This window comes from Theropithecus gelada, chromosome 10 (assembly GCF_003255815.1).
Source record: "Theropithecus gelada isolate Dixy chromosome 10, Tgel_1.0, whole genome shotgun sequence".
Classification (NCBI taxonomy): domain Eukaryota; kingdom Metazoa; phylum Chordata; class Mammalia; order Primates; family Cercopithecidae; genus Theropithecus; species Theropithecus gelada.
Genome location: NC_037678.1, coordinates 40,150,171 through 40,173,320, shown reverse-complemented (window position 1 = coordinate 40,173,320; position 23,150 = coordinate 40,150,171). Strand labels below are relative to the sequence as shown.

General features: G+C 61.9%; 1 protein-coding gene across 1 annotated transcript; it reads right to left on the bottom strand.

The window, feature by feature from the left end:
• Positions 1-10,618: 10,618 nt before the first annotated feature.
• Positions 10,619-22,576, bottom strand: GATA5 (GATA binding protein 5). Its single transcript, XM_025399860.1, has 7 exons — positions 22,514-22,576; positions 21,582-22,125; positions 20,005-20,180; positions 13,544-13,669; positions 12,955-13,042; positions 12,463-12,587; positions 10,619-12,128 (listed from the first exon to the last, which is right to left on the bottom strand). The coding sequence occupies exons 2-7, from the start codon at positions 22,102-22,104 to the stop codon at positions 11,973-11,975; spliced, it is 1,194 nt and encodes a 397-aa protein (XP_025255645.1). The 5' UTR covers positions 22,105-22,125; positions 22,514-22,576; the 3' UTR covers positions 10,619-11,972.
• Between the last annotated feature and the right edge of the window lie 574 nt (positions 22,577-23,150).

Sequence of the window (23,150 nt, the reverse complement as noted above, 5' to 3'; positions counted from 1 at the left end):
GGCCTCAGGCGGGGCTCCTCCACAGGTTCCTGTGATGCAAAACCCTGGGGAGGAAACAGGACCGTTTTCCAGGCAGGGGTCAGGGTTCCGGGGAGACAGGCTGGGCGGGATGTGCTGGGAGGTGGGAAGGCCCCGGGTCGGGTCGGGTTGGAGTCAGGGCAGATCTGGGTGTGGCTGGGGCTGTGGAGGAAGTCTAAGGGGGCAGGGAGCCCTTTACTGCACTGCCTCGGTGACATTTCACCTGCTCTGTGATAAGTGGGGATAACTGGTCACCTGCCCAGCTGTGCTCACACCCTCAGGCCAACCCACTGCAGCTCCATGTGGTCCTTGGCACACGGACTGGCTGCCTTTCACTAGGGCTTGGCCACTGAGGCCCTTGCAGCAGCCCTCGAAGGGGACCCCGGTGGGTACTGCGTGGTCCCAGCTTCCCGATGGAGCTCTATTGAGCACCTGCTGTATGCCAGGCTCTGTACAGGCCCCTTTGTATGGTAACAAATGTGGTCCACATGGGACCCATCCTTCTGGGGCTGGGATTCAGTGAGAACTGCAAACTGCCAGTGACACCAATAACTAAGGAGTTGTGAGGGTGGCTGAGCTCGGGAGGGGCACTGAGGGCCACACAGACCCACGTTGGCCTGGAAGGATGATGGGACCCACAGGGTGGGGGACACAGCCAGGCAGAGGGAGCCCAGGTGGGAGAGGTGTGGAGCCCTGGCCTGGGCATGTGAGGATGGGCAGGTGGGGGGTGAGCTCAGGGGGTCTGCGTGGAGCATGTGGGCAGAGCCTCGAGGGCCACTGAGGCGGGAGTCTGGGGGTCCTGAGGAGCCATGGGGCCCTTGTGGGAAGGGAGTGGGTAGATGGCAGCATGGACTGGGTGGGGAGAGAAGGACACTGCCAAGGTCACCCAGATGGGTTTGCAGACCCCAGGGCGGAGGGGTGGGGTCAAGTGAAGGAACTGCCACCCTCTCTGGAGGCAGGTGCGGCTGACATTGGCTGCCTGGGGACACCAAGGACGGCCCCAAGGTCCTCTGGGGTCACATAGAGGTCCTGCTGCCTGAGTGGGGAGCGGGGTGGGGGCTGATGGCAGGGGCCTCCCATGGGCCTGGGGGTCAGGACATGACCCCTGACCTTCCCTGAGCACCAGCTCTCAGTGGCTCTGGGGGAGACCCTGCTTTTTTTAAATTTTTCCTTTTTTTTGGTCTGTAGCTGGATTTAACTGTAAAGAGCAATAAATTACAAATCTGGAAAAACATCCCTTGTCCCCGCAAAGGACACGGCTGTCCCCAGACGACAAATGAATTAACATTATTGAGTATTTATAACTTCCGCCGGACAGAACTTACAGATGTTACTGGCAAATCCTGCCTGCCTTTGGGGTATTTTTAGAGCCTATTGTCCATCCCTACGAGGTTCCTCTAACCTCGTCTCTACCAAGGAGGCAGCGTACACTGTCTGGGCCCAGAGGATGGGCCCGGGGTGCCCCAGCTCCTCTGCAGAGCTGGAGCGGCCCTGGCACTTGTGGGCACATTCATCCATCTGCAAGGGGACAGAGTGTGGGGAGAGGGCAGGAGACCCCGTCTTGCTCTGCAGGCAGGCTGAAGAAGGTCCGAGCAGAGCTGAGGCCAAGTGGCAGCCCCACCCGTGAGAGGGGATTCAGGAGTAAAGGCAGCAAGGATGTCTCAGGGACCAGCTGAGTGGCCAACACTGACCATCAGGCGGGCACATGGCTGGGAATCTTTGTTGGCTCTGTAGACAGGGAGGCCGAGCCACAGAGAGCTTACCCTGGGCCCTCCACATTCAGTGGCAGCTGGGACTTGAACCCTGGCCTGAGCCATTTCCCAGCCGACTGCACTCTGCCGGACATCTGCCTGCCAGCAGACCTCCAGACGCTGTCCTGGACCTGGACTCAAGGGCCTCCGACCCGGCGCTGAGTTTTGGGCTTGGGGGCAAGGCCTGTGCTGTGCCCAAACCTCCCTCGTGGCCGCCCCTGGGGCTGTGCTGGGAATTCCCTTGGCCCCCACAAGAGCTGGGGGGTCTAAGTGTCTCTTGGGCTTCCAGTGCGTGGATGTACAACTTTATTTGAGTATTTAATTTCCCCTCTCATTCATAAAATAAACAAAGGAGATTTATCTGAAAGTGACTGTGAACTCTTCCAGGCTGTCTGTGGAGTCTGGGCCCACAGCGCTGTGCGCTGCCCACAACTCAACCCAAGTAGTCTGCTTGCAAGGGAGGCGCGGGCAGGAAGCGGACGGACCCGGTGTTTTCGTTAGGGAGGTTAACGGGCTGGGATGGAGGGCCTTAAATCTTTCACTAGAAAATCCCGGTGAAGCTTCAGAGGAGGCCTGGGGGAGAGCCGGGCCGCAGAGCAGCCATCCGTCAGCAGAGGCACCCGCTCGAAAGCGCTGTTGATTTAAGGAGGCCAAGGTATTGAGGGTTTTCTGTGTTTATTTTAAAATCTGCAGAAAAACTCATTAGCACTCTCCCTAACTGTTTCTGGAAGCGGCGATCTCGGCTCGGGCTGAGGGCTCAGAAAAGGCCGTTGGACGTGGAGGCTCACGGAGGGACCAGCCGTTTCCCCAGATCCTTCTGGAGCCCGGGCCAGGGTCACCAAGGGGACGGTCCCTCAGCGCCATTCATCTCAGCTGATCTTATTTCAGCCGAGGCTGGGATGGGCTGTCCTGGCCCAGCCAAGGAAGTGACACCCTGTGTGACTGAGGACGAATTCCTGAAGCCGTCCTGCCTCCCAGGCCCCTTCTCTGCACCCCCTCAGCTCTCCCTGAGGCAGGGAGATGGGCCAGGGGGCACCGCGTTGAGGCTGATGACCGTCACCCATCCTCTGAGGGGATGCCACCCCCAAATCATCTGAGCTCAGGGCCCCAAAGTCTCTCAGCTAATTCACGCTGGTGTCCCATCTTGGGCTGGCAGGACCATTGTCCTGGCCTCGTGCTGGCCAGTGCCTTCAGCTGACCTCTGAGCTTTGCTTGGGGAAGAGTGCCCAGTGGGAGGTGGGGAGGCACCTGGTGGCGGCCCCCAGCCCCTGTGGGGGCTCCTCCCCAGACTCCATCTGCCCCCAGCACCTCCCTTTGGAAAGGTTGTTAGGAGACACCTGTGTGAGGAATCTGACGGGATCCGGGCCTGGGGCTGGGGGTCCTGACCATGCTGCTGGGAAGGCTTTTCTGTGTTTCTTTCAAAGCCCCCAGAAAAGCTGCTCTGCTGCCTTCCACACCCCTGGCTGCCTTTCACACCCTTCCACACCCCTGGGATTGTTGCTGGAGACCTGGCCGGGCAGCCTCTGCAGGGCAGCTCTGGCTGAGCAGCTGCCCAGCCCGGCCTGGGTCCTCCTTGCCCCTCCCTGACCCTCCAGGGCCGACAGGGACAGGCTTGTCGATGTGCCCCCTGGGGCCTGCATGGGCTTTGTGCAGCAGGAGGCTGGTGGGGGGCGGAATGCAGTCCCCAGGAGGTCATGGTTATCAGACCGGGGTCGGTGGGCCTGGTTCACTCGTCTCTCTCCCTTTCTGTCTCTCTGTCTCTTTCCTTGTCTCCATGGCTCTGCCTCATGAGCCCCCGTCCTGGCCCCGCAGAGGGGCAGCCTTGCCCTCCCTCCCGTGCACACGGCTTGACTGGACCTGTCCCCATCCCTGTCACCAGAGCCTCTTGGAGGTCAAGATCAAGGGCCCTGCATGTCCTGGGGTCCTGCAGACGACTAAATGAAGGGGTGCAGAACGAGGCCTCAAAATGGCGGACCCTCGACAGTGTTGGCGGCAAATTATTTGGCACATTTTACACACAAGCATTACAATTTAGAAATGATGAGTTCCGAGGTCAAAGGGGAAGCCCTCGAAGTAAGTAAAGGGCTGGGTCATTGAGGCCTCCTCCCCACAGCCTCACATCATTTCCACATTTCTGGGACCCAGAATCCAGCAGACTGGGCCCAGCCGGCGTCCACAGGCTTCTCAGAAGGGCGTGTGGCCTGTGCGCGGCTCCCGCCTGGGCTGGGGCCAGGGCTGCTGTTCCCCTGGACGGACTGCTGGGAGCAGCCTCAGAGTGGCCGCCTGGGAAGGGCCTCTCCAGAGACCTTTCCTGGCTGGGCTTCCCTGGGCTCCTGGCAGCGTGGCAGGCCCCTTGCTCTCGAGCTCCGGCACAGTTCTGGGAGAGTCCGGTGACTGGCAAGGATGGGTCCAGCCGAGCCTCCCCCGGCCCGGAAAGGCTGAGTGGGCTCAGCACCTGCACCTCCTGCTGCACCTTGACGGCAGCCGTGGGGAGCGAGGATCGGGCCTCCCACAGGAGCAGGGCAGTCTGGAGAGGACGGAGACCACCGCCTGGCACATTCTCTTCCTGGCTGCCTCCCGCCTGGAGCAGTGCCCACCCTGAGGGGGCAGACAGCCCGGGACTGGCAGAGGACTCACCACAGGTCCTGGAGCCCCTCCACAGTGTACCCAGGAACGCAGAGCGGCGGGCGCAAAGCGGCCTCCCCACCACCTGTGGCGGGACAGCACCAGCCGGTGCTTCTGGGATCCCTGCGGGCCAGGCAGGTGCTGGACACATCACCCGGATGGAGCTCACGCTGCGGCCTCCACACACCCACCCAATCACTAACAACCTCCTCTCAGAACCTGCTTCCGGGGACCCTCTTCACACAGGCCCCGGGGACCCTCCCCACACACAGGCCCCGGGGACCCTCCCCACACACAGGCCCCGGGGACCCTCTTCACACAGGCCCCGGGGACCCTCCCCACACACAGGCCCCGGGGACCCTCCCCACACACAGGCCCCGGGGACCCTCCCCACACACAGGCCTGGGGACCCTCCCCACACACAGGCCCCGGGGACCCTCTTCACACACAGGCCCCGGGGACCCTCTTCACACAGGCCCCGGGGACCCTCTTCACACGGGCCTGAGGACCTTCCTCACCTGCCTCCTTCAGCCTCCCTGCTGGCCTCCTTGGGGTGTGTCCTGGGTGAGGGGACATGGCACGGCTACAGGGCTGGCCCGGGAGCCTATGAAGGCCGCCTTCGTCATTTCCCTCCTGGTTCTCAACGCTGATTCACTGGAGAAGATTTAGGAAAAAGAACTTAGAATAAGCTTTAATTGTCGAGAGATAACTATCGTTATCACCCCCTCCCCTCCAGATCAAACATCATTGCACACTAAGTGTTTGTCCACACAGGGGATGGATGAGACCCCGTACATGGCTTGAGACCCCGCATTTCCGTGGTGTGTCTGCGTTCTTACATCCTCCCAGGGCACCGATGGGTGAGGGCTCCTTGACACACGTGCCTTCGAGCCACCTGGGCAGCCCCTCTTGTTTGGAATTGCACCATTCCCGTTGTCCCAGGGCAGCCCAGGGGCCGGCGATGACTCCGTCTGTTAGAGACCGGGCAGCGGCCGGCCTGGGGCAGGGGATGGCCCCTGGGGCGGCACTGAAAGGAGAGCCCGACGCCTCTCATCGCAATGTCCCCACACCTGATGTATACGCGCATTCGGCTCCCAGGTGCACACACTGTCACACAGGTTGCCCACACAGCCAGGGACCTCCTGGGAGGCCTGGGCTCCTGACCTCCAGGCAGGAGGGCTCTGGGCACCGGGATCCCTCCTGCTGCTATGGAGGAGGCATTGGAGGGCCTCGACCCCTGAGCACCATGTCCCGGGCTGGACACGGAGGAAGGAGGGCCATCGATCTGAGGAAACAGCACGGGTGGAGACTCTGACATGTGATGGGTCTGGTCCCTGCACCTGAGAGTGGACGCAGGTGTCAGGACCTGGGGGCCTGAGGCCACGGGGCAGCCAGGGCCGGGCCAGCTGTGTGGAGTTGCTGCAGCAGACCCTGGGCTGCGAGGGAGCGAGGGTTTGGATGCAAAGAAGAAACAGAACCAGATTCGCATCATGGAAATCCAAGCTGGGGCCAAGTGCAGGGGCGTGGGGGATGGGCTGCGGCTGGAGCTGGATGAGGGGTGTGCTGAGAGGAGGGACTCAACTGGGGTTTTACCGGGACCAGGGAGGGCAGGTCTTGGGGGCCTCCCCATGCAGGGAGACCCCAGGCGGCTCATTCTAGGCCCACCAGCTTGCTGGGCTGTGGAGAAGGAAGACCTGCATGGAGGAGGAGGTGTGGGGATCCCTCAGTGCACCCGGCCCAGAGTGCAGTGTGCAGGCCCTGCCAGCTGAGGTGTGGCCACGGCTGGGCTCCTGGCTCCCCCACCCCGCCTTCCTCCTCCCCCAGGCCTGTGGCCCCAGTGCGGCCCGACGCCGTCCAGCAGTGGGGCCAAGAGTGCGTTATCAGATAATAAATAAGGCGGCTGGAGCCGTCCGTGTCAACATCTTGGCGGCCGCACAGGGCACTGTGCGGGAGGGGGCTGCCCACCAGGGACACCCCCACCTGGTGGGAGGCTGTGGGCTTAGGCAGCCTCTACTGCTGAGGCGCCTGTCGGGGGGGTGGACGTGGGCACCCTGGGGTCTATCCCCAGCCACAGCCTCACAGCCTCGGGGGTGCCGGGTCCCTCAAGTGTCACTTCTTCATCTGTGGGATGGGGGTCCTCGCGTGGAGGCCCAGACACGGCCCAGAGGCAGACGTGGAGGGCTTGGGCCTGGGTGCTTGTTCCCCGGGCCTCACCTTCCACCTGGTGGCTTAGCACCTGGGGGCCGTGTGGAGATGGCCCAGCCTGCACAGGTGGGTTTGCTGCTGAGCGTATGCTGCAGCTGGCGGTGCCGGGCTGGGGGCCCTGGTGTGTCAAGAGCCCCACTCAGCCTCCCTCAGGGACCCCACCATGCACACACCAGGCCCTTCCCCACCGTGGGCCCTCCGAGGAGGAGGCTGGGCCCCAGAGTGCCCGAGGGTCACAGTGCCAGCTGCTCCTGCCACGGGGAGCCTGGGTTGGGACACCAGGTACTGGCCAGCTTCTGAAGGCAAGTCTGATGTCCCCACAAACACGGCCCCTGAGGCTGTGGATCCGGCCTCGCTCTCAGGTGAGAGCCTGGACTTGAAGGCCGTCCTGCCTCCCTCCTGCCTGGGCCGCTCTCCACCTTCTCTCCTCTCTGCTCACTCAGCCACCCTGCCTTCCCCACTGTCTCTTCTCTCTGCTCACTCAGCCACCCTGCCTTCCCCACCTTCTCTCCTCTCTGCTCACTCAGCCACCCTGCCTTCCCCACCTTCTCTTCTCGGCTCACTCAGCTGCCCTGCCCTCCCCACCACACACCAGGCCCTGACTCAGCCCACGTCTGACTGGCTGTCCCCGAAGGTTGTCCATACACCCTGGAGGAGGCAGCCCCCCAAGCCCACAAACTGCCTGTGAGACTGTGGCACCAGCATAGCTGGGTAAAGATGTCCCCTTCCAGACATGACACCGGTGTTCCTGGTGGCAGAGTAACCTGTTTGACGATGGTGACAACAGGAACTGTTTTTTTCAGAGGGACGTCCCTGTTTGGTCAAATAAGGAGGTACTTTTTGTTAACAATGTTCCTTTTCTTTTTTTCTCTTTTTACACAGAGTCTTGCTCTATCACCCAGGCTAGAGTGCAGTGGTGCGGTCAGCCCTCACTGCAGCCTTGAACTCTTAGACTCAAGCGATCCTCCCACCTCAGACTCCGGAGCAGCTGGGACTACAGGCGGACGCCACCACACCTGGATTATTTATTTATTATTTTTGGTAGAGACGGGCTCTCATTATGCTGCCCGGGCTGGTCTCAAACTCCTGGGCTCGAGTGATTCTCCCACTTCAGCCTCCCATGTTCCCTCCTTAATGAGCACGTTGCATATTTCAGACAAGCCTTAGGGGCTTCATGTTCACTTAGCCATGAGCTGTCTTTTGCAACATCAAAGGAGAGACTGACCTTCTCCCTGAGCCCACCCTTGGAAGCTGTGGGCCCAGCACAGTGGAGATATGATGGGTCCCCAGGTCTCAGCCGCCCGGTCGGGTTTAAGCCTGTACAGAGCGGCTCTCGGGATCCGGTGTCCATGTTTGGCCAAGACACACCTACGGGGGTCAAGGAGCACCATGTTGGTTGGTCGCAGCGAGGTCCAGGAATAGTGGGAGAGTGAGGACGTGCCAGCCTCTGGGCCTGCTTTGAGGGCGAGGGCTGCAGCCTCAGGGCCTGGATGCTTTCAGGCTTGCTGCTCTGCTCTGAATGAAGTAATAAATTAAGGACTTGAAGTGGGAGGGCTCTATAAATGGTTCTGGGTCAAGAAGCCCCAGCTGACGGGGCTCTGCGTCTCTCTTCTTTTTTTATGCCGCCCACGCTCAGTTTTGGGGCTTCACCAGGGCCTTCTCGCTCCCCCAGGGTGCCCAGGATGGAGCACTGTGGGGCTTGATGAACACTTTCTGCAGGCTGGAGGGGCCACTGCAAAGTCCTTGGGGATTTTCCGGTGCGGCACCCTCCTCCTCCAGGCTGCCTGGGCATCTGTTTTAGTTCAAAAGGTGATGGGAAGTCAGTGTGCCCAGGTCCAGACAGTGCAGGTAAAGTGACCTTCCTTTTAGTCCTGTCGCTCTGATAAGGGGCTGGGCCACTTTGCCTGCCAGCCTCCAGCTTGTCTGGTTGTTTATGGCGGGCTGGGCAGAGTGCAGGGTAGGCTGGCGGGAGGGAGAGCGCACGGCGCCTGGCAGCTATATTAAGGCTCTGGTCCTCATGGCTTCCGCCCTAAGAGGAGAAAGGCTTAAATTTAGCAGCAGTGACCATGCCCAGCGGTGGAACTGTCAGCCGCCGTCATCCCGGACACATCCCTAAAAATGGAATAAAAACAGGGAAACGGTTGCTTCCCTTTGCTCATGGGCAAATCCTCCTGTTCCCTTTGGGGACCTCCCTTCATGGATGGGGTGCGTCCAGGGCCAAAGTCCCCCAGTCCGGTCAGCACCTGGACTCCTTTCTCTCTGCCTGTGGGGACCCTGCCTGCCCTGCACGTCACCCACAAACACCTCCAGGAAGCCTCTCCAGGTAGGGATTGGTGCCTGGTGCCGCCTCCCTACACTGGGGCCTCCCAGGGACCCGCCTTCTACACAAGTGCATGGATTACAGATATGGCCACGGATATGTGGCACCCCCTCCCCAGCAGAGGTGGGGAAACCGAGGCTGGAATGGAAGCAACGTGGCCAGCTCCACTGCACCCAGCACTGTGGTCTGGGGACGCCGTGCTGTGCCCTCTGACTCTGGCACCTTGAGTCACCTCTCTGAGCCATGGTTTTTCTCATCGGGGAAGAGGAAAACCAGCGCCTGCTTCCCGGGAGCGGCGAGTGCGAGGATGAGGTGCGCAGTGCCCACCCAGCAGCGGACATGGGGAGGCGCTGGTGTGAAAACCACGACACAGAGTCGCCGGCTGTCTCCTGCTCCAGGTCCTTGGCCCAGGCAGCTCTGCGTCTTCCCCCTGGATCCCCCGGGACGTCCTCAGGCCTCCTTCTCCCTGGATCTGTGGCCCCCTCACCCCCTCACTCAGGGTCTAGGGTGCTGAGAACAGGCTGGGCTGGACTTACCTTCCATAGAGAGGTGGATTCCCAAGGTCAGCCCTGCAGGTGGTAGAGGCAGCGACCGTCCCACCTGCGAGGGGACAGACTGTCCTTCCCCAGCCGTGGCCTGGGCTGGAGAGGCCTGGGAGGTCACTGCCACCCGTTTTCCCATTCAGGGACCCAACGCCCAGCACGAGCCCTGAGGCAGATGTGCAGGAACCAGTATGAGGGGGCGACCCTCAATCCCCCGTGCCTCAGTTTCCTCACTGTGCACAGGCACCCGGGAAGGCAGCCTGAGTCTTCTGGGCTTGGAAACAGGACAGTAGCAAGAGAACCCCAACGGCGCCCAGATGCCACATGCGACCCTTATGGGGACACAGGGGCCGCCTTGCCCCAGTCCATTTCCCCGTCCCCAGGTCAGATGAGCAGGGCAGGGCAGGGCAGGGACTTGAACTGGATTCAGACCCTGAAGCCATCATGGTGCAGGGTTTCTCAAAGTGTGGGCCCCCAGGCACCCAGCAGGTTTGAGGGGTTCCTGTTTAAAATGCTCACTCCCGGGCCCTCCTCAGATCCCATGGAGCTGAAAATCCCCCAGCATGGCTCCCACTGCATGGGCTGGAATGAGGGGCCTTGCCTGACTTTCTTGAGCCAGGTCCAGCGGGGGGCAGTCGGCTGAGGAAGTTACTAGAGCTGCTCGCAGTCCCCACCCCAGTGCCTGATAGGACGGAGGAGATTGGGAGAAGACAGGGAAGGCTTCCAGGAGGAGGTGGGCTTGGCTGGGAGGACGCTCTGAGCAGCGACGCAGCCTGGGGGAATGGAGGTATCCACCAGCCCAGCCCCTCTGCTGCACCTCCGGAACAGGCCCCAGGCCTGTTGAGCGCCACTGCCGAGCCTCACGCCTGCCTTGCCCGGCACCCCTCTCCCAGCCGCTGGGGACCTGGGGGGCACTGGTGGTCCTGAGCATCATCAGGGCCTGGAGATGTCCTTGAGGGCACCTGGGGGGACGCAGGGGGCCGGGGATGTTTCAGAACGCAGGGAATGGCCGGAAATCGCTAGGAGGGTGGTGACCAGCAGGTGGGGCAGGGCTGGGAGACCCCACGGGTGATGGGTGAGGGGAGATGGGAGACTCCACGGGTGATGGGCTGGGGGAGATGGGAGACCCCACGGGTGATGGGCAGGGGGAGGGAGAGTGAGGTTCAAGGCAAATAATTTCACTTTTCCTGTGGCTTCATTTGTCTTTTTTAGAAACGATGACATCACATAGAAATGGGCTGGAAGAACTTCTGGAGGGACAGCTCCAGGACAACTGGACGCGCTCCTGAAGCTGACGCCAGACACGACTGGTTTCCAATATAGGGCGGTGCACTGGGGGTCTAGCTGGCTCACAATGTTAAAAATATTTTTGAATCAAATTGGAAGACTTAAAATTCAGGTTTCTGGCATTGCTGGAAAAATCAGCTTGTTGGTGAAGGGCGGCAGCCGGACGGAGGCGAGGACGTGCTCCCCGCAGGGTGCTGTGGCCGCCTGCACCACTCCTCCGCTCCCTGTGGCCTCCCGACATGACGTCACAGGCCATCCACAGCTGTGTTGGGTAGGGCGCCTCTTGCCAGCGTCACCCACTAAGGTATCATCCAACCCAGTGTGGAAGGGGCTTGCAAGGGAAAGAGGGGTCACTCACAATTCTCCTGGGACAAGAGACTAAACTGCCCGGCCCCAGATACGCCAGGACACGTGGCCACGTCATCACCAGCCCCAACAGCGCTTAGATGGGTCAGGACAGGGCTCCCAGACAATTCACTCTGCCTGTCAGAAATGGTCATGATACACAGATTCCGCCAGAACAAGGCCCATTCCCATGCCCTCTGGAAAAACCGTCCAAACAAGTGTGTAAGTCTGTGATGACTGCAATGTGAGCGGCTTCCCCTCGGCGGAATCCTGGCACCGTGCGCGGCCCGCACTCCTATCCTTGGCAGTCCTGCACCCGTTGCGGGAAAAGTTCTCTGGGGAAAAGTTCTCTGGACCACAGGTCTGTCCATCCACGTGGGCAACGAAGGGCAGCCCAAGGCCTCAGGAGGCCCATGTCCAGCTGCTCCCCTCATTCCTCTCCCCTGCTTGGCCTCAGGTGCTTCACTTGGAATCTTGGTTTTACACCAGGAGGTTGATTGTTTTCCCACAACTGCTACAACTTGTAAACATATTGATGGTTAGCGTTGATGACGGAATTCAAGTCGGCGGTGGTGCCCTGCGTTGGCCTCTGCCGCAGGAGGCCAATGTGGTCTGGAGCCTTGGGCTGCACCTGGGGAGTCCCTTGCTGTACGTGGGGTGGGGAGTTGAGCCCTTTCCCCACCAGCCTTCTTGCTCTGGGGCCCGACTGCTGTCTGCACAGAAGGCCTCCCCACCGCCGTGTGGAGACTCCAGGAGACCCAGTCTCTTTGGGTGGGTGGGCCTGCTGGTCTCTGCTGTGCTGCAGCAAAGCAGGCACGGAGGTGAATCAGTGGGTGCTCTGTTCCGGGCTGTTCCCCTGACATGGGCTGGCCTGGGGACCTAGGCCAAGGCCAGCGCACACCAGGCCTCTTGGCGCAGAGGCCCCCCGAGGCCAGCCTGGGGACTCAGGGCTGTGGAGGGGAAGGCAAAGTCCTCAGGCTCGAACTTGAACTCCAAGTGGCCGGGGGCAAGGGAGTCATCCTCCTGGCCAGAGGCCTGCAGGGACAGGAGAGCATGAGAATGCGGGGTGGGTGGTGGGGGGTGGGGAGGCAGCTGTGGCCTCTTAGGTCAGGAGCTCCCATGACCGGGATTTGCCCTTAGGGACCCCTTGATGCCCTGGAATGGCATGGAGGACCCCTCGTGAGGGACTGGGGTTCCCCCATCTGGCACAGAGTCAGCTCTAGGGGAAGGGCCACCATACTGATGGCCGAAGGCCGCCGGTGTGTCCAGCCCACCTGCTGGAAGAGGTTCCAAGGGGCTCTGATGGGATCTGACTTGGCCGAGGAAGCACAGGGGCCCCAGCTCTGGGCACCCCAGCCCGTCCCCTTACCTGGGGGGCCATGCCGGGCCCAGGGCACATTGGGGACGCCAGGCTGGGCTTGGGTTTCGAAGTGGCTGCCGAGTTGTCAGTGCTGGGGACAGCAGATGGGGAGGCCGACGCGTTCGTTGTGGATCCTGGAAAGGAAGAGCGGGTGTTTACAGAAGGGCCAGGTGTGGCCTCACTTCCCCTTCCTGCCACATGGCCAGGTCTCCTCTGGCTCTGGCCCAGAGAGGTTTGGAGACTCCTCACAGTCACACCGTGGGCGTGGGTGGTGGGGCCGGGCATGGCTTCCTTGGCCCCACCTCTGCCCCTCCTGCCCACATGCTGTCACCACCCTGGCCCCCCACACCCTCCAGCAAGGTCACCACAAGGCAGAGCTGAGGGCATTTGGACTTCCAGAGGACTGTGCTTGAACCAAACACACAGGTCTCTCATGACGGAACTGGAGGCACCGAAGGCCACGCCGCAGGAGGGGGCCGACCACAGGGCCTGGCCACGCACCTGAGGAGCCCCTGGTCTTGGTGATGGTCTTTGGCTTCCGCTTCCGTGTCTGGATGCTTTCCTTCTTCATGGCCAGAGGCCGCGGCACCTGGCAGGGGTGGCGAGGGTGGAGGCTGGTCCCATCCCTGCTCACCCCTGGGCTCCTTGCACAGCACCCCCTCATTTCAGTCCCCCAGAGCCGGTCACTCCTGGAGCTGGCTGTGTCCTCACAGCCCTGGTGGGTCAGCTGCCAGTTGGGCTGGGTGAGGGGGAGCCCGTGGAGCTGGATTCCCATCCCCCTGTCCGACAGAGCTGCCAGTGGCCAGAAGGCACCAGGGGTGCCCAGAGGGCAGGAGCAGTGTCCTTGTCTGGCCCAGGCTGAATGGCTGTGGTGAGCCTCAGTCAGCCCATCTGTGCCATGAGCGTAGCAGGAATAGCCCAGGCCCCCGGGGGTGGCGCTGCAGTCAGCCGGGACATGTGTGTAAAACAGCCCAGGGGACAACAGCCATCCGGCCAGCCTCTCCCCAGCCTCCTGGTCTGGGAGTAGGGAGGGCGCTCACTAGGAGGCTGGACAGAGGCCTCCCCACCCTGCCCCGGGGACCACGCTCACCCCGTGCAGCTTCATGTAGAGGCCGCAGGCATTGCACACGGGCTCCCCCTCCGAGTTCCGCCGCCACAGCGTGGTGTTGGTCGTGTGGCAGTTGGTGCAGCAGAGGCCGGCGCGGCGGGATGAGGACTGTGGGGACGAGGGAGACTGGAGTGAGCCCCCAGCCGTGTGCACGGCTGGAGCAGGAGGAAGGAAGCGAGACTCAGGTTGGCCTTGAGGCCACGCAGGACCCGGTGAGAAGGTGTTTGGAGCATGAAGGTCGTGAGCTCTGCAATGGACCAGCCTGGCAGCTCTGCCTGGACATGCCCTCGAGTCCTGGGAAAGGTAACTTTACCTTCCTGGGCCTCCGTTCTTCCCCCTGCCCAGTAAAAAGGGGGTGATAACAGACCCACTACAGGCCGGTTGTGGGGTTCAGAGCCTGTGGGGGCCAGGCACCTAGACACGGCAGTGGTTTTCCTGTTGTCTGTTTTAGCACCAACCCTGGGCCTGGACCCCGCGATTCTGCAGTGGAGCAGCACCCCAAGGCCACAGGGCCCCCCCAGAGGCCAGGACACAGCAGGCATCAGGGCCTGTGTTACCCCTGTGCACCTGCCTCCCAGGCCGGGGGCCCCATCGGACAGCGTCTGAGGGCTCTGGGTCCCACCTGCCTATGTCTCCCCATTGCTGTGCACTGCACCTGGTGTTGGAGCAAGACTAGACCCATCTGGAACCGTCCCGGAGCCCCAGCATTGCCTCCCTCCTTCCTGTGGCTCTCAGTAGAGACTGACCCCCAATCTGGCAGGTCCAGGTCCAGTCAGAGGTCCCGAACCTCCAGGGCCCCCATCCGTGAGCTCAGTTGGGGCTCAGGAATCTGGACTGAGGGAGGCCTGGGAGGCTCCGAGCTGGCTGCCTGGGGAGTCCCTGTTGAAGGCGGACCAGGGGCCTCCCACCAGCTCACGCCGGCCTTTCTCCTGCTGGCCTCACAGGTTGGTGCTTGGAGGGAGGTGGTGTTTGGGAGCTCCAGCCCAGGGCTCCAGAGGCACCTCAGACTTGAAGCCCTTTCCCGAATCTCAGCGCACAGCTCTGCTGGTGGCACCACCCTTCCCAGCCACCTGTCCCCAGACCTGGTTCTCAGCCCCTGCCCTGACCCCATCGGTCCCCTTCCCTCGGGTTGCACAGCCCCCGCCTGGTCCAGGTTCCTGGCCCGTCTTGCCAGGATCACAGTGGTGGCTCTGCAGGAGCTCTGTCCTGCCCTCCCGGCGGCAGCCAGGGCCAGACCATCAGTGTGCCTCAGGCACAGGACGCAGCCTGTGAGGACAAGGCCCCCAGGCTCAAAGCCATGCCCCCAGATTCTCTACCAGGACAGAGCCAGAGAGCAGTCACAAGTGAGCCAGCCAAGCTAGGGGAAAAGAATCCATCCTGAACGAGGGCTGAGTGGACCCAGCCAGCCTTAGCTTCACGGTCTGTTACTGCCGTGAGCAGACACAGCCAGCCTCGGTTTCCCCATCTGTTATAGCCTGCCTTGGTTTCCCTGTCTGTTATAGCCTGCCTCAGTTTCCCTGTCTGTAACTGCCATGAGCAGACACAGCCAGCCTCAGCTTCCCCATCTGTCATAGCCTGCCTCAATTTCCCTGTCTGTTATAGCCTGCCTCGGTTTCCCTGTCTGTTACTGACGTGAGCAGACACAGCCAGCCTTGGCTTCCCCATCTGTTACAGCCTGCCTTAGTTTCCCCATCTGTTATAGCCTGCCTTAGTTTCCCCAGCTGTTGTAGCCTGCCTCGGTTTCTCCATCAGTTACTGCCCTGTATGATCAGATGAGGGCCGGCCTTGCTGACCATCTCCTGCCCACCCTTTTCCAAGCTGCTGCCAAGGGCACAGGCCTCCCTGTCCAAGGCCTGAGTGGGAGAGTGGGGCCTGCCTGCAGCCCTGAGCACCAGCCAGCCCCCAAACTCAAGACCTCCTTGACCCCCAGCCGTGGCTGCAGGCAGTTGCCAAAGGCTCTGGGAACGCTGCCCCTGCTTCGTCTGGGGCCTCCTGTCTCCAGGCAGGACCCTGCCCTGCACTCCATGACAGAGGCAGAAAGGAAAGGAAGGGGTCCGGCCAGTGAGGCTGGGGAGGCTTGAGAAGTGCCTCAGCTTGCAGCTCCTGGCCTAACTGGGGGAGGACAATGTCCCCTACCTTAGGCCAGTAGCATCCAGCCACTCAGGGTCTCCAGGGGTCTCCCTGGGGGGACGTTGGGGGTGAGACTTGTGCTCACGCTGGAGGGCCCAGCCCAGGCCCCAGCAGAGCTGGAAGGGAGATGGTGCCTGGCCCCGGCTGGATGGGGGGCACCCTTCGTGCAGGAGCAACTGGGGTCACCCAGGGCCCCCAGCTGGTGTCTCTCCCTGGGATGCCCCCGCCACACCCTGACGGGTCTAGAAGCAGCTACTGTGACTGGACAGCATTTGAGTCTGGTCCAGCCTCCCTCTCTTCTATCCCTGTCGGGTGCCAGGAGCTGTGGCTGCTTCCTTGGTAGCCTCAGGCCACCGTCCAGCATGAGGCATGGTCTCCTTCCCACGTCTCGGACAGCCACCCATCTGTCTGTCTTCCTGAAGTGGAAAGAAATCTCCCCCAGGGCTGCCAGACGTATCGACCCAGCATGCCCAGGTAAATGTGAATTTCTGATACATGATGAATCCTTTGTCTCCTGCAGTATTTGGGATATGAGGGCTAAAATATTTGTGTTTATCTGAAATCATGTGGAACCGCGTGTGGCCTGGAGTTTATTTGCTGACTCCCTCCTTGTGCCCCAGCAGTTCCCGCCTTCAGACCGAGAGGCATCCATGGCCCAAGGCCCGTCCGCTTCTCTGAACCAGCGGGACCCTCAGGTCTGGGACCGGCCATCGCCCCTTAGCACACACAGATAGGGGTGCACACACGTGAGCACACTCCACACGTCCCCCCCCCCAGCTGCCAGTACGCCCCGACGGGGCCACATCTGAGACGCGGGTTGTGGAGAGAAACAAGGTGGGGCACGTGCAGGACGTGTGTGGGTTGGGACAGCCCCCAGCAGAGGGCACACCCCTCACCCCGCACCCCTGTGAGTTCCAGGGAAACATCTGGAACCCACCTTGAATGTTTTCACAGTAAGCATGTTTCATTTCTATCAAATTAGGAAAACGGGAAAAACACAGACCTCACAACAATTTCCAAAGTGCGTCTTCACCTACCCTTTCCTAAATCTTCACCAGATCACCATTGTACGGGTGGGAGACTGAGGCTCAGAGGAGCTGAGGGACCAGAGGAAACTGGGGAGGCCCAGGGTGGACAGAACCGTCCCCCTCAGCCAGATACTTTGGGGACACGATCCCAGCAGCGTGGCCGCGCTGGGGCTCCCTGTGCCACCGTACCTCGAGGATGCCTCCATCCGTCTCTCCTCACTGCCCAGCAAGCAGCCCCCAGGCCTCTCTCCCGGCTGTGCTTCGTTTTTCTTTTTTGTCGGTTCTTTTCAACAGAAGTCAAACTTCAAAGCCTGCTTGCGTGCAGCAGAGCCGCTCTAAGCACCAGGCTCTGCGTGCATCTGAGACATCCAAATAAATCAGGCTCTGGGCAGGGCAGGGCCTGGGCCGGTGCTGGCGGAAATTCAAGGAGCATGGGAGAGGGAAGGAGGTTCAGCCTGAGCCTGTCGTGCAGGGATGACGCGCGCACGCCGGGAAACACTTTGGAGTAAAGGTGCAGGTCACAGTGACCCGCAGCGCAGCAGCCTCCTCTGAGATGGAAGACCGGGCTGTGGACAGCCAGAGGCTGCTGTGCCACAGTCTGAGCCTTGGGGACCGGTGAGTGCTGGAATGTCTCCAGATTCAAACGGGTCCCGTCTTGGAGGGAAGATGTAGTAAGCACCTGATACAGCGTCTATGCCCCTTGCTGGCTGAGGGCAAACTGACTTGGGGACTTGGGTCTGTGAGGGGCTCGAAGGAAGGAAACCCTGGGGTTGGGTGGGTGTTAGGTGCCTGACTCCAGGTCAGGGCCAGGCTTGCTCAGCGGGAAGGGACGGTTGGCCCCATGCAACACTGGGCTACTTCCTGGAGCTGGTGCCAGAGGCGGCCCTGGGTTAGGAGGTCTGCTGCCCGCACTGCCCTTGGCTGCCAGGCTCCAGGCTTCAGCCCAGGCTCCAGTGTTCTTGGGGGTGGGCTGCTAGGGGCCCAAGAGTTCCCAACCGTGTCCATGCACACAGCCAGACCACGGGGAGAGGGCACGGTGGTACCAGACGGTCCCCACCCTCCGAGGCCTCTGGTCTTGGCAAGATGGACAGGAAACAGGAACCTCCCCCAGAAGGCATCCCAAAGCCCACCCTGCATCCCCCAGACCAGGGAATGGAGGCCTCATCACGCCAAGGGCCCCCATCAGCCCGTCCTTAGAGCCAAGGCCCAAGCATACAATACCAGCTAATTTAATCTTTACAGAGAGGCATGGACGGTTCCAAGTTCCTCTTCCCAATTCTCAGATGAGGAGACAAAGGCTCAAAGAGCTGGGGAACGGTCTACAAGATGCCACAGCCTAGGAGTCTGGGATCCAGCTGGACACAGGCATTGCCCAGCTGGAAGACCCAGGGCAGGGCAGGGCAGCAGGAGGGGCTCCCTCCCAGCAGCTCCTCCTGACACCAGTGTGTCCCAGTGTCCAGTTCAAGGCCTGGCAGGGGAGAGTGGATACAGCCAGAGGAGGGGCAACCCTTTGCATGGGCGAGGGTGGGGAAAAGAGATCTGGCTGCAGTCTCATAGCAGCTGGGCCGAGGTCCCTACCACTTCTCTTTTTTTAAAAAAATTAATTTAATTTAACTTAAAATGTAATTATTCAATTTCTTTCTTTTCTTTTTTTTTTTTTTTGTGATGAGGTCTTGCTCTGTTGCCCAGGCTGGAGTGCAGTGGTGCCATCTTGGCTCATTGCAGTCTTAGCCTCTCAGCTCAAAAGATCCTCCTGCCTCAGCCTCTCAAGTAGCTGGGACCATGGTTGTGTGCCATTGTGACCAGCTAACTTTTAAATTTTTCGTAGAGACCTGGTCTCCCTATGTTGCCCAATGCTGGTCTCGAACTCCTGGGCTCAAGTGATCCTCCTGCCTCAGCCTTCCAAAGTTCTGGGACTATAGGTATGAGCCACCGTGCCTGGCTCCTACCCCTTCTTAACCTCAATGGTTAACCCCTCAGTGAGGGCCACATGGACTCGAGGCTGGAACAGCACACCTGGGAGCACAGGCACAGTCACGGGGCAAACAGGCCAAGAGGGGGATGGACTCCTAGGAGCCTTCCCTCCGACAAGCAGGCATGGGAGGAGGCTGGGCCTGCAGAGCCCCAGGCTCTAGGCCAGCTCCAAGGAAGAGCGTGACGGCCGCCCCCAGCCTGCAGTCCTTCTTCCCACATGCTCCACTGGGACCTCCCATGCTCAGATCCTGGTCCCTCATAGCCCAGGGTCCCAGGTTTTCCCCTCAGCCTGTGGCTGAGGGCCATACAGAGCTGCACCGGCACAGGGCACGAATCCAGCCATCTAGAACAGCCAACCCGCAGGACAGCGGCAGGAGGGCTGGCCTCCACCCAGGGTGACGGCGGGAACTGGCTGATCGACCCCGCACGGAGGCCACACCACCAGCAGAGGAAGGCTTGGTGCCCAGGAACATACCCTTGCTCAGCCTTCTGACCCAAAGGCCACTGTGGCCTCCTCAATTTTAGATAACTTGCAAACAGCATCAACACCCCAAATTCTTATTTGTAAAATTACTTGAAAGTAAAGGTTTGCGTAGGAAAACGTATAGAACAAAGTAACTTTCAGCCTCTTCCAGCCTCTGGGGACTGTGCCCTGTCTGGGGCAAAAGTCCGGGCTCTGGAGTCCCCCACTCCCTGCTCAGCCACAAGCCAGGAAGAACCAAAAGTGAAAACAAGTTTTGCCCACAGGCATAAATCTGGTGTCCCTGCGGTCCCTGAAGTATGGGTAGAAAGTGCTCCCCGAGGGGACTACAGACCCAAAGACTCTCCAATTTCAGATTTCAACGCCCTTCAGTGAAGTATCCAGCGGCCACCTTCCCTTAAGCCTCTTCCCAGGTAGGGTCACCTTGAGGCCTTGGAGACCCGGCCAGGCCACAGCCAGCCACCACCGACTCGCAGGGCTGAGCTCCTGGCTCCTGGCAGCAGCCCTTCCTGGATCCAGCACTGAGCAGAGCCTGGCTGGCACCATCGCTCCAGAGCCTGGTTTCCTGGTCCCCAGAGCACTCCCAGGGCTGGGTGCTATGAGCTGGTGGCCCCTGGCATCCCCACTGGGATCCCCTGCCCTGCCCTGAGCACTCTCAGAGAAGACCTGAGCCGGCCTGGCCTGACCGACCGGGGTGGGCAACCAGGCTGTTTTTGGCGCATTCCCCTATCCCCCCACCCCAGGGGCTCTGGTGTCACCTGGGTGGATTGCAAGAGGTCCCCGGGGGGGAGCACTGCGCCCAGGCCCCCCTCTGCCCAGCCGCAACTCACCAAGCGCTTCTGGGGCCGAACGAGGGGCCGGTTGACGCCGTTCATCTTGTGGTAGAGGCCACAGGCATTGCACAGGTAGTGGCCAGTGCCGTCCCGGCGCCACAGTGGTGTGGACAGGGCCCCGCAGTTGACACACTCACGACCCTCACCCGGGAACTCCTCCAAGAAGTCGGACACTGAGGGGACAGGCAGCTGGTGGGCCCGGGCCCTCCCGTCCCCAGGAGCCTCCCCAGCCTGTGGGCCAGCACCCTCCCCTCCCCAGGAGCCTGGCAGCTTTCGTCAGACGAACAAATTTAAGGCACAAATTTTGTGCCTTACATTTATTTTATTTTAAAATTTATTTGGTTACTTAGTTCATCTTATTTTTAAATTTTTAATTCACATATGATAAAATTCGCTAGGGTTGCTTTTTCAAGGATGGGGTGTTAATAAACAGAACCTAAAGTCAGACACCTGGGACTCCCGCTCCAGGACCAGGGGCCAGCACTGGCCTCTGCGTGTTTGACCTGCTGGGAAAGCAGGGTGTCTACACTGGCAGGGGAGTGATGAAGGGGCTTTATCTAGCAGACACTCTTGGGCTCCCCTGGGCTCTCCTGGGAACGTGAACCCCGCTGTCCTCCTGTTCTGCAAAGCGGGTCCATGGCAGGGGTCGGGGGTTGGGAGGGTGGAGGAGGTGCCTTCTGTCATCTTGGCTGTGGTCGCAACCAGTGTCCTTCCTTTAGAAGGCCAGCCCCGCCTCGCAGCCCCCTGGGGCCGGGCTTCGCACACTGTGCGGCGGGGGGTGGAGGTCTTCCTGGTCCCCTCCAGGCCCGGCCCGGCGCCGGCGCGAGGGAGGCCCGGGCGCCGAGTGGGGGTGGGGCAGGGATCAATCATCGCCCCGCCGGGGGTGGGCGCCAGCCGTGGGGCTGCCCAGGGCGGCGGGGGCCAGGGGTCCTGCGGATGCGGCTGAGCCCGATTCCTGCGCCAAGGGACCGGCGGGGTCCCAAAGGCAGCTCCGGAGCTGGGTGTCGAGGCCTCCACGGTCCCGGAGGGACGGGATGGGCCCCTGCGAAGCTCAGAGGCGCCGCCTTCGCCAGAAAGTGACTACGCTGCAACCGGGAAGAGCCGCTCCCTTCACAGGCCGAGAATCCGATTCTCCAAACTGATACTAGGGGAGCGACTGAAACCAGGTCTCAGATTAAAATAAGTAAGCATTCTAGAACCGAGACGAATGTGGCTACTTAAATAAACCGGTGTTTTGGACTTTATAAAAATCGTTTCCAAAACTTTCCAAAAAAAAGAAAAAAAGAAAAAATAAACCAAAACGATTAAGACTTTTTAGGCTCCACATTGGCACAATCCGGAATGCTGTTTGGAAATAGATGTTCTCATTAACAGGTTGAAACAGAATTGTGGACGGCTGTTTCCCCCGCGGGGTGTTACCCAGGCTTTCTCCTGTTGCCCCGGGGCTGCTGGTGTGGCTCCTGGCGGGGAGGCTCGGACCGCGGGGGAGGAGGAGGGGAGCGTTTCGCAGGGTGCGGGTTTGCACCCGGATTCGGCCAGCCCCCGGGCCCCGAGATTGTGGACCCCGCACTTACCGAAGGTGGGCCTGCGGCCTGGGAGGCCGTGCAGGACGCTGCCATCGAAGGGCCCGGCAGTCCAGGACGGGGCCACGTCGGGGCTCACGTAGGCCGGATAGGTGGCGGGGTATGAGGTCGTCACGGGCCGCCCAAGAGGGGCCGCGAACTGTTCTCGAGGCAACAGCGCGCCTTGGTAGGCGCTGCCGTCCCGGCCCCCCACGCTGCCGCCGCTGCCGGGCCCCGAGGGGCTGTGCGCGAAAGGGAAGGCGGTGGCCCCGGGCGGGTGCGCGGCTGGCGGGTGCGGGCTGCCCGGGCCGAAGGCCGACGAATCCGCGGTGGCGGTCTGCGCCCAGCCGGGGCGCGCAGCGAGCTCGGGGGGCTGCGGGCTCGGCTCACACCCGGACAGGTAGGACAGCATCGAGGGGACGCGCGCCGGCGGCACAAACATCGGAGAGCCGGTGCCCGGAGCGTGCAGGAAGGAGCCCGAGTCGGCGTAAGCTGCCTGGCTGGGGCTCGCGGCCAGCGCCAGGCTCTGGTACATCCTCCCAGGCGCGGTCTTGACCTGCAGGGAAGAGGGACAGGTGTGGAGGTCACCGGAGCTGTGCGCCCTCCGCCAGCGCCCGAGCTTGTGCCGGGCAGGTGCCGCCGCTTCGGGCCGCGCTTCCCACTCCCCAGCCCGGGCCGTTCCCGGGGCGGGTCCCCGAACCGGAGGGAGAGGAACCGCGGGGATGGGAGCGGCCAGCGCGTCATCCCTGGGGCAGTCACAACGCCGAGCCCACCTCCTCCCGGACCGGGGCTTCGTGGGTCCCCGGGGTGAGCTCGGCGGGGGGCGGAGAAGGACGGGCCCGGCGCGGCCGCAGGCCGCAGGGCCTTGGGAGCGGGGCCCCGCCGCGCTGGGAGGGGCCGGGTGGAGAGGGGCGCGCGGCTGCGGCCCGGGCTGGAGCACTCACCAGCGGGCAGGGAGGGCGGGAGGGCACGGCGGTGGCGGCGGTGGGTCGGCGACCGGCGGGCCGAAGACTGGAAGCCGGGGGCGGTGAGGCTCCGCAGCCCCCTCCGCGCCGCCCCGGCCCGCCCCCGCCGCGCCGCCCCTTCCCTCCCCGCGCCCGCCCCTCCTTCCCCGCAGGGTCAGCGCTGGGGCTCCGGCCGCAGAGCCACGTGACCCGGGCAGGCTCAGCTCGCGGGGCTTGGCGACAAGGACGCACGACACGGGGCGGCCAGCGCGGAGCCCGGACCGGTGCAGCCACACAGGCGGGCCGAGAGCTTCGTGAGCCCCGGCGAGTCGGGCGCAGAAACTTCTCCAACTTTGTGCGAGTCTCCAACTTTGTGCGAGTTCCTCCCTGGCCAGGCCCCCGCCCAAGGCTGGCCTAGAGACGGGCTCCGTGTCTGGTGGCTGAGTCGGTGATCCCGGCCCCGCTCACCGATGGACACGCGGCGGTGGAACTCCGTGGGCCCCCCTCGTTGCGTGGCCGCATTCGAGGCTCGGTGCAGGGAACTGGCTTCCGTAGGGACTGCCCGGCTCAGGTCGCTGGACCGGGACGGGGTGCACTGGCGGGAGCCCCGCGATTTCCTCGGTTTCTGAGCAAGCGG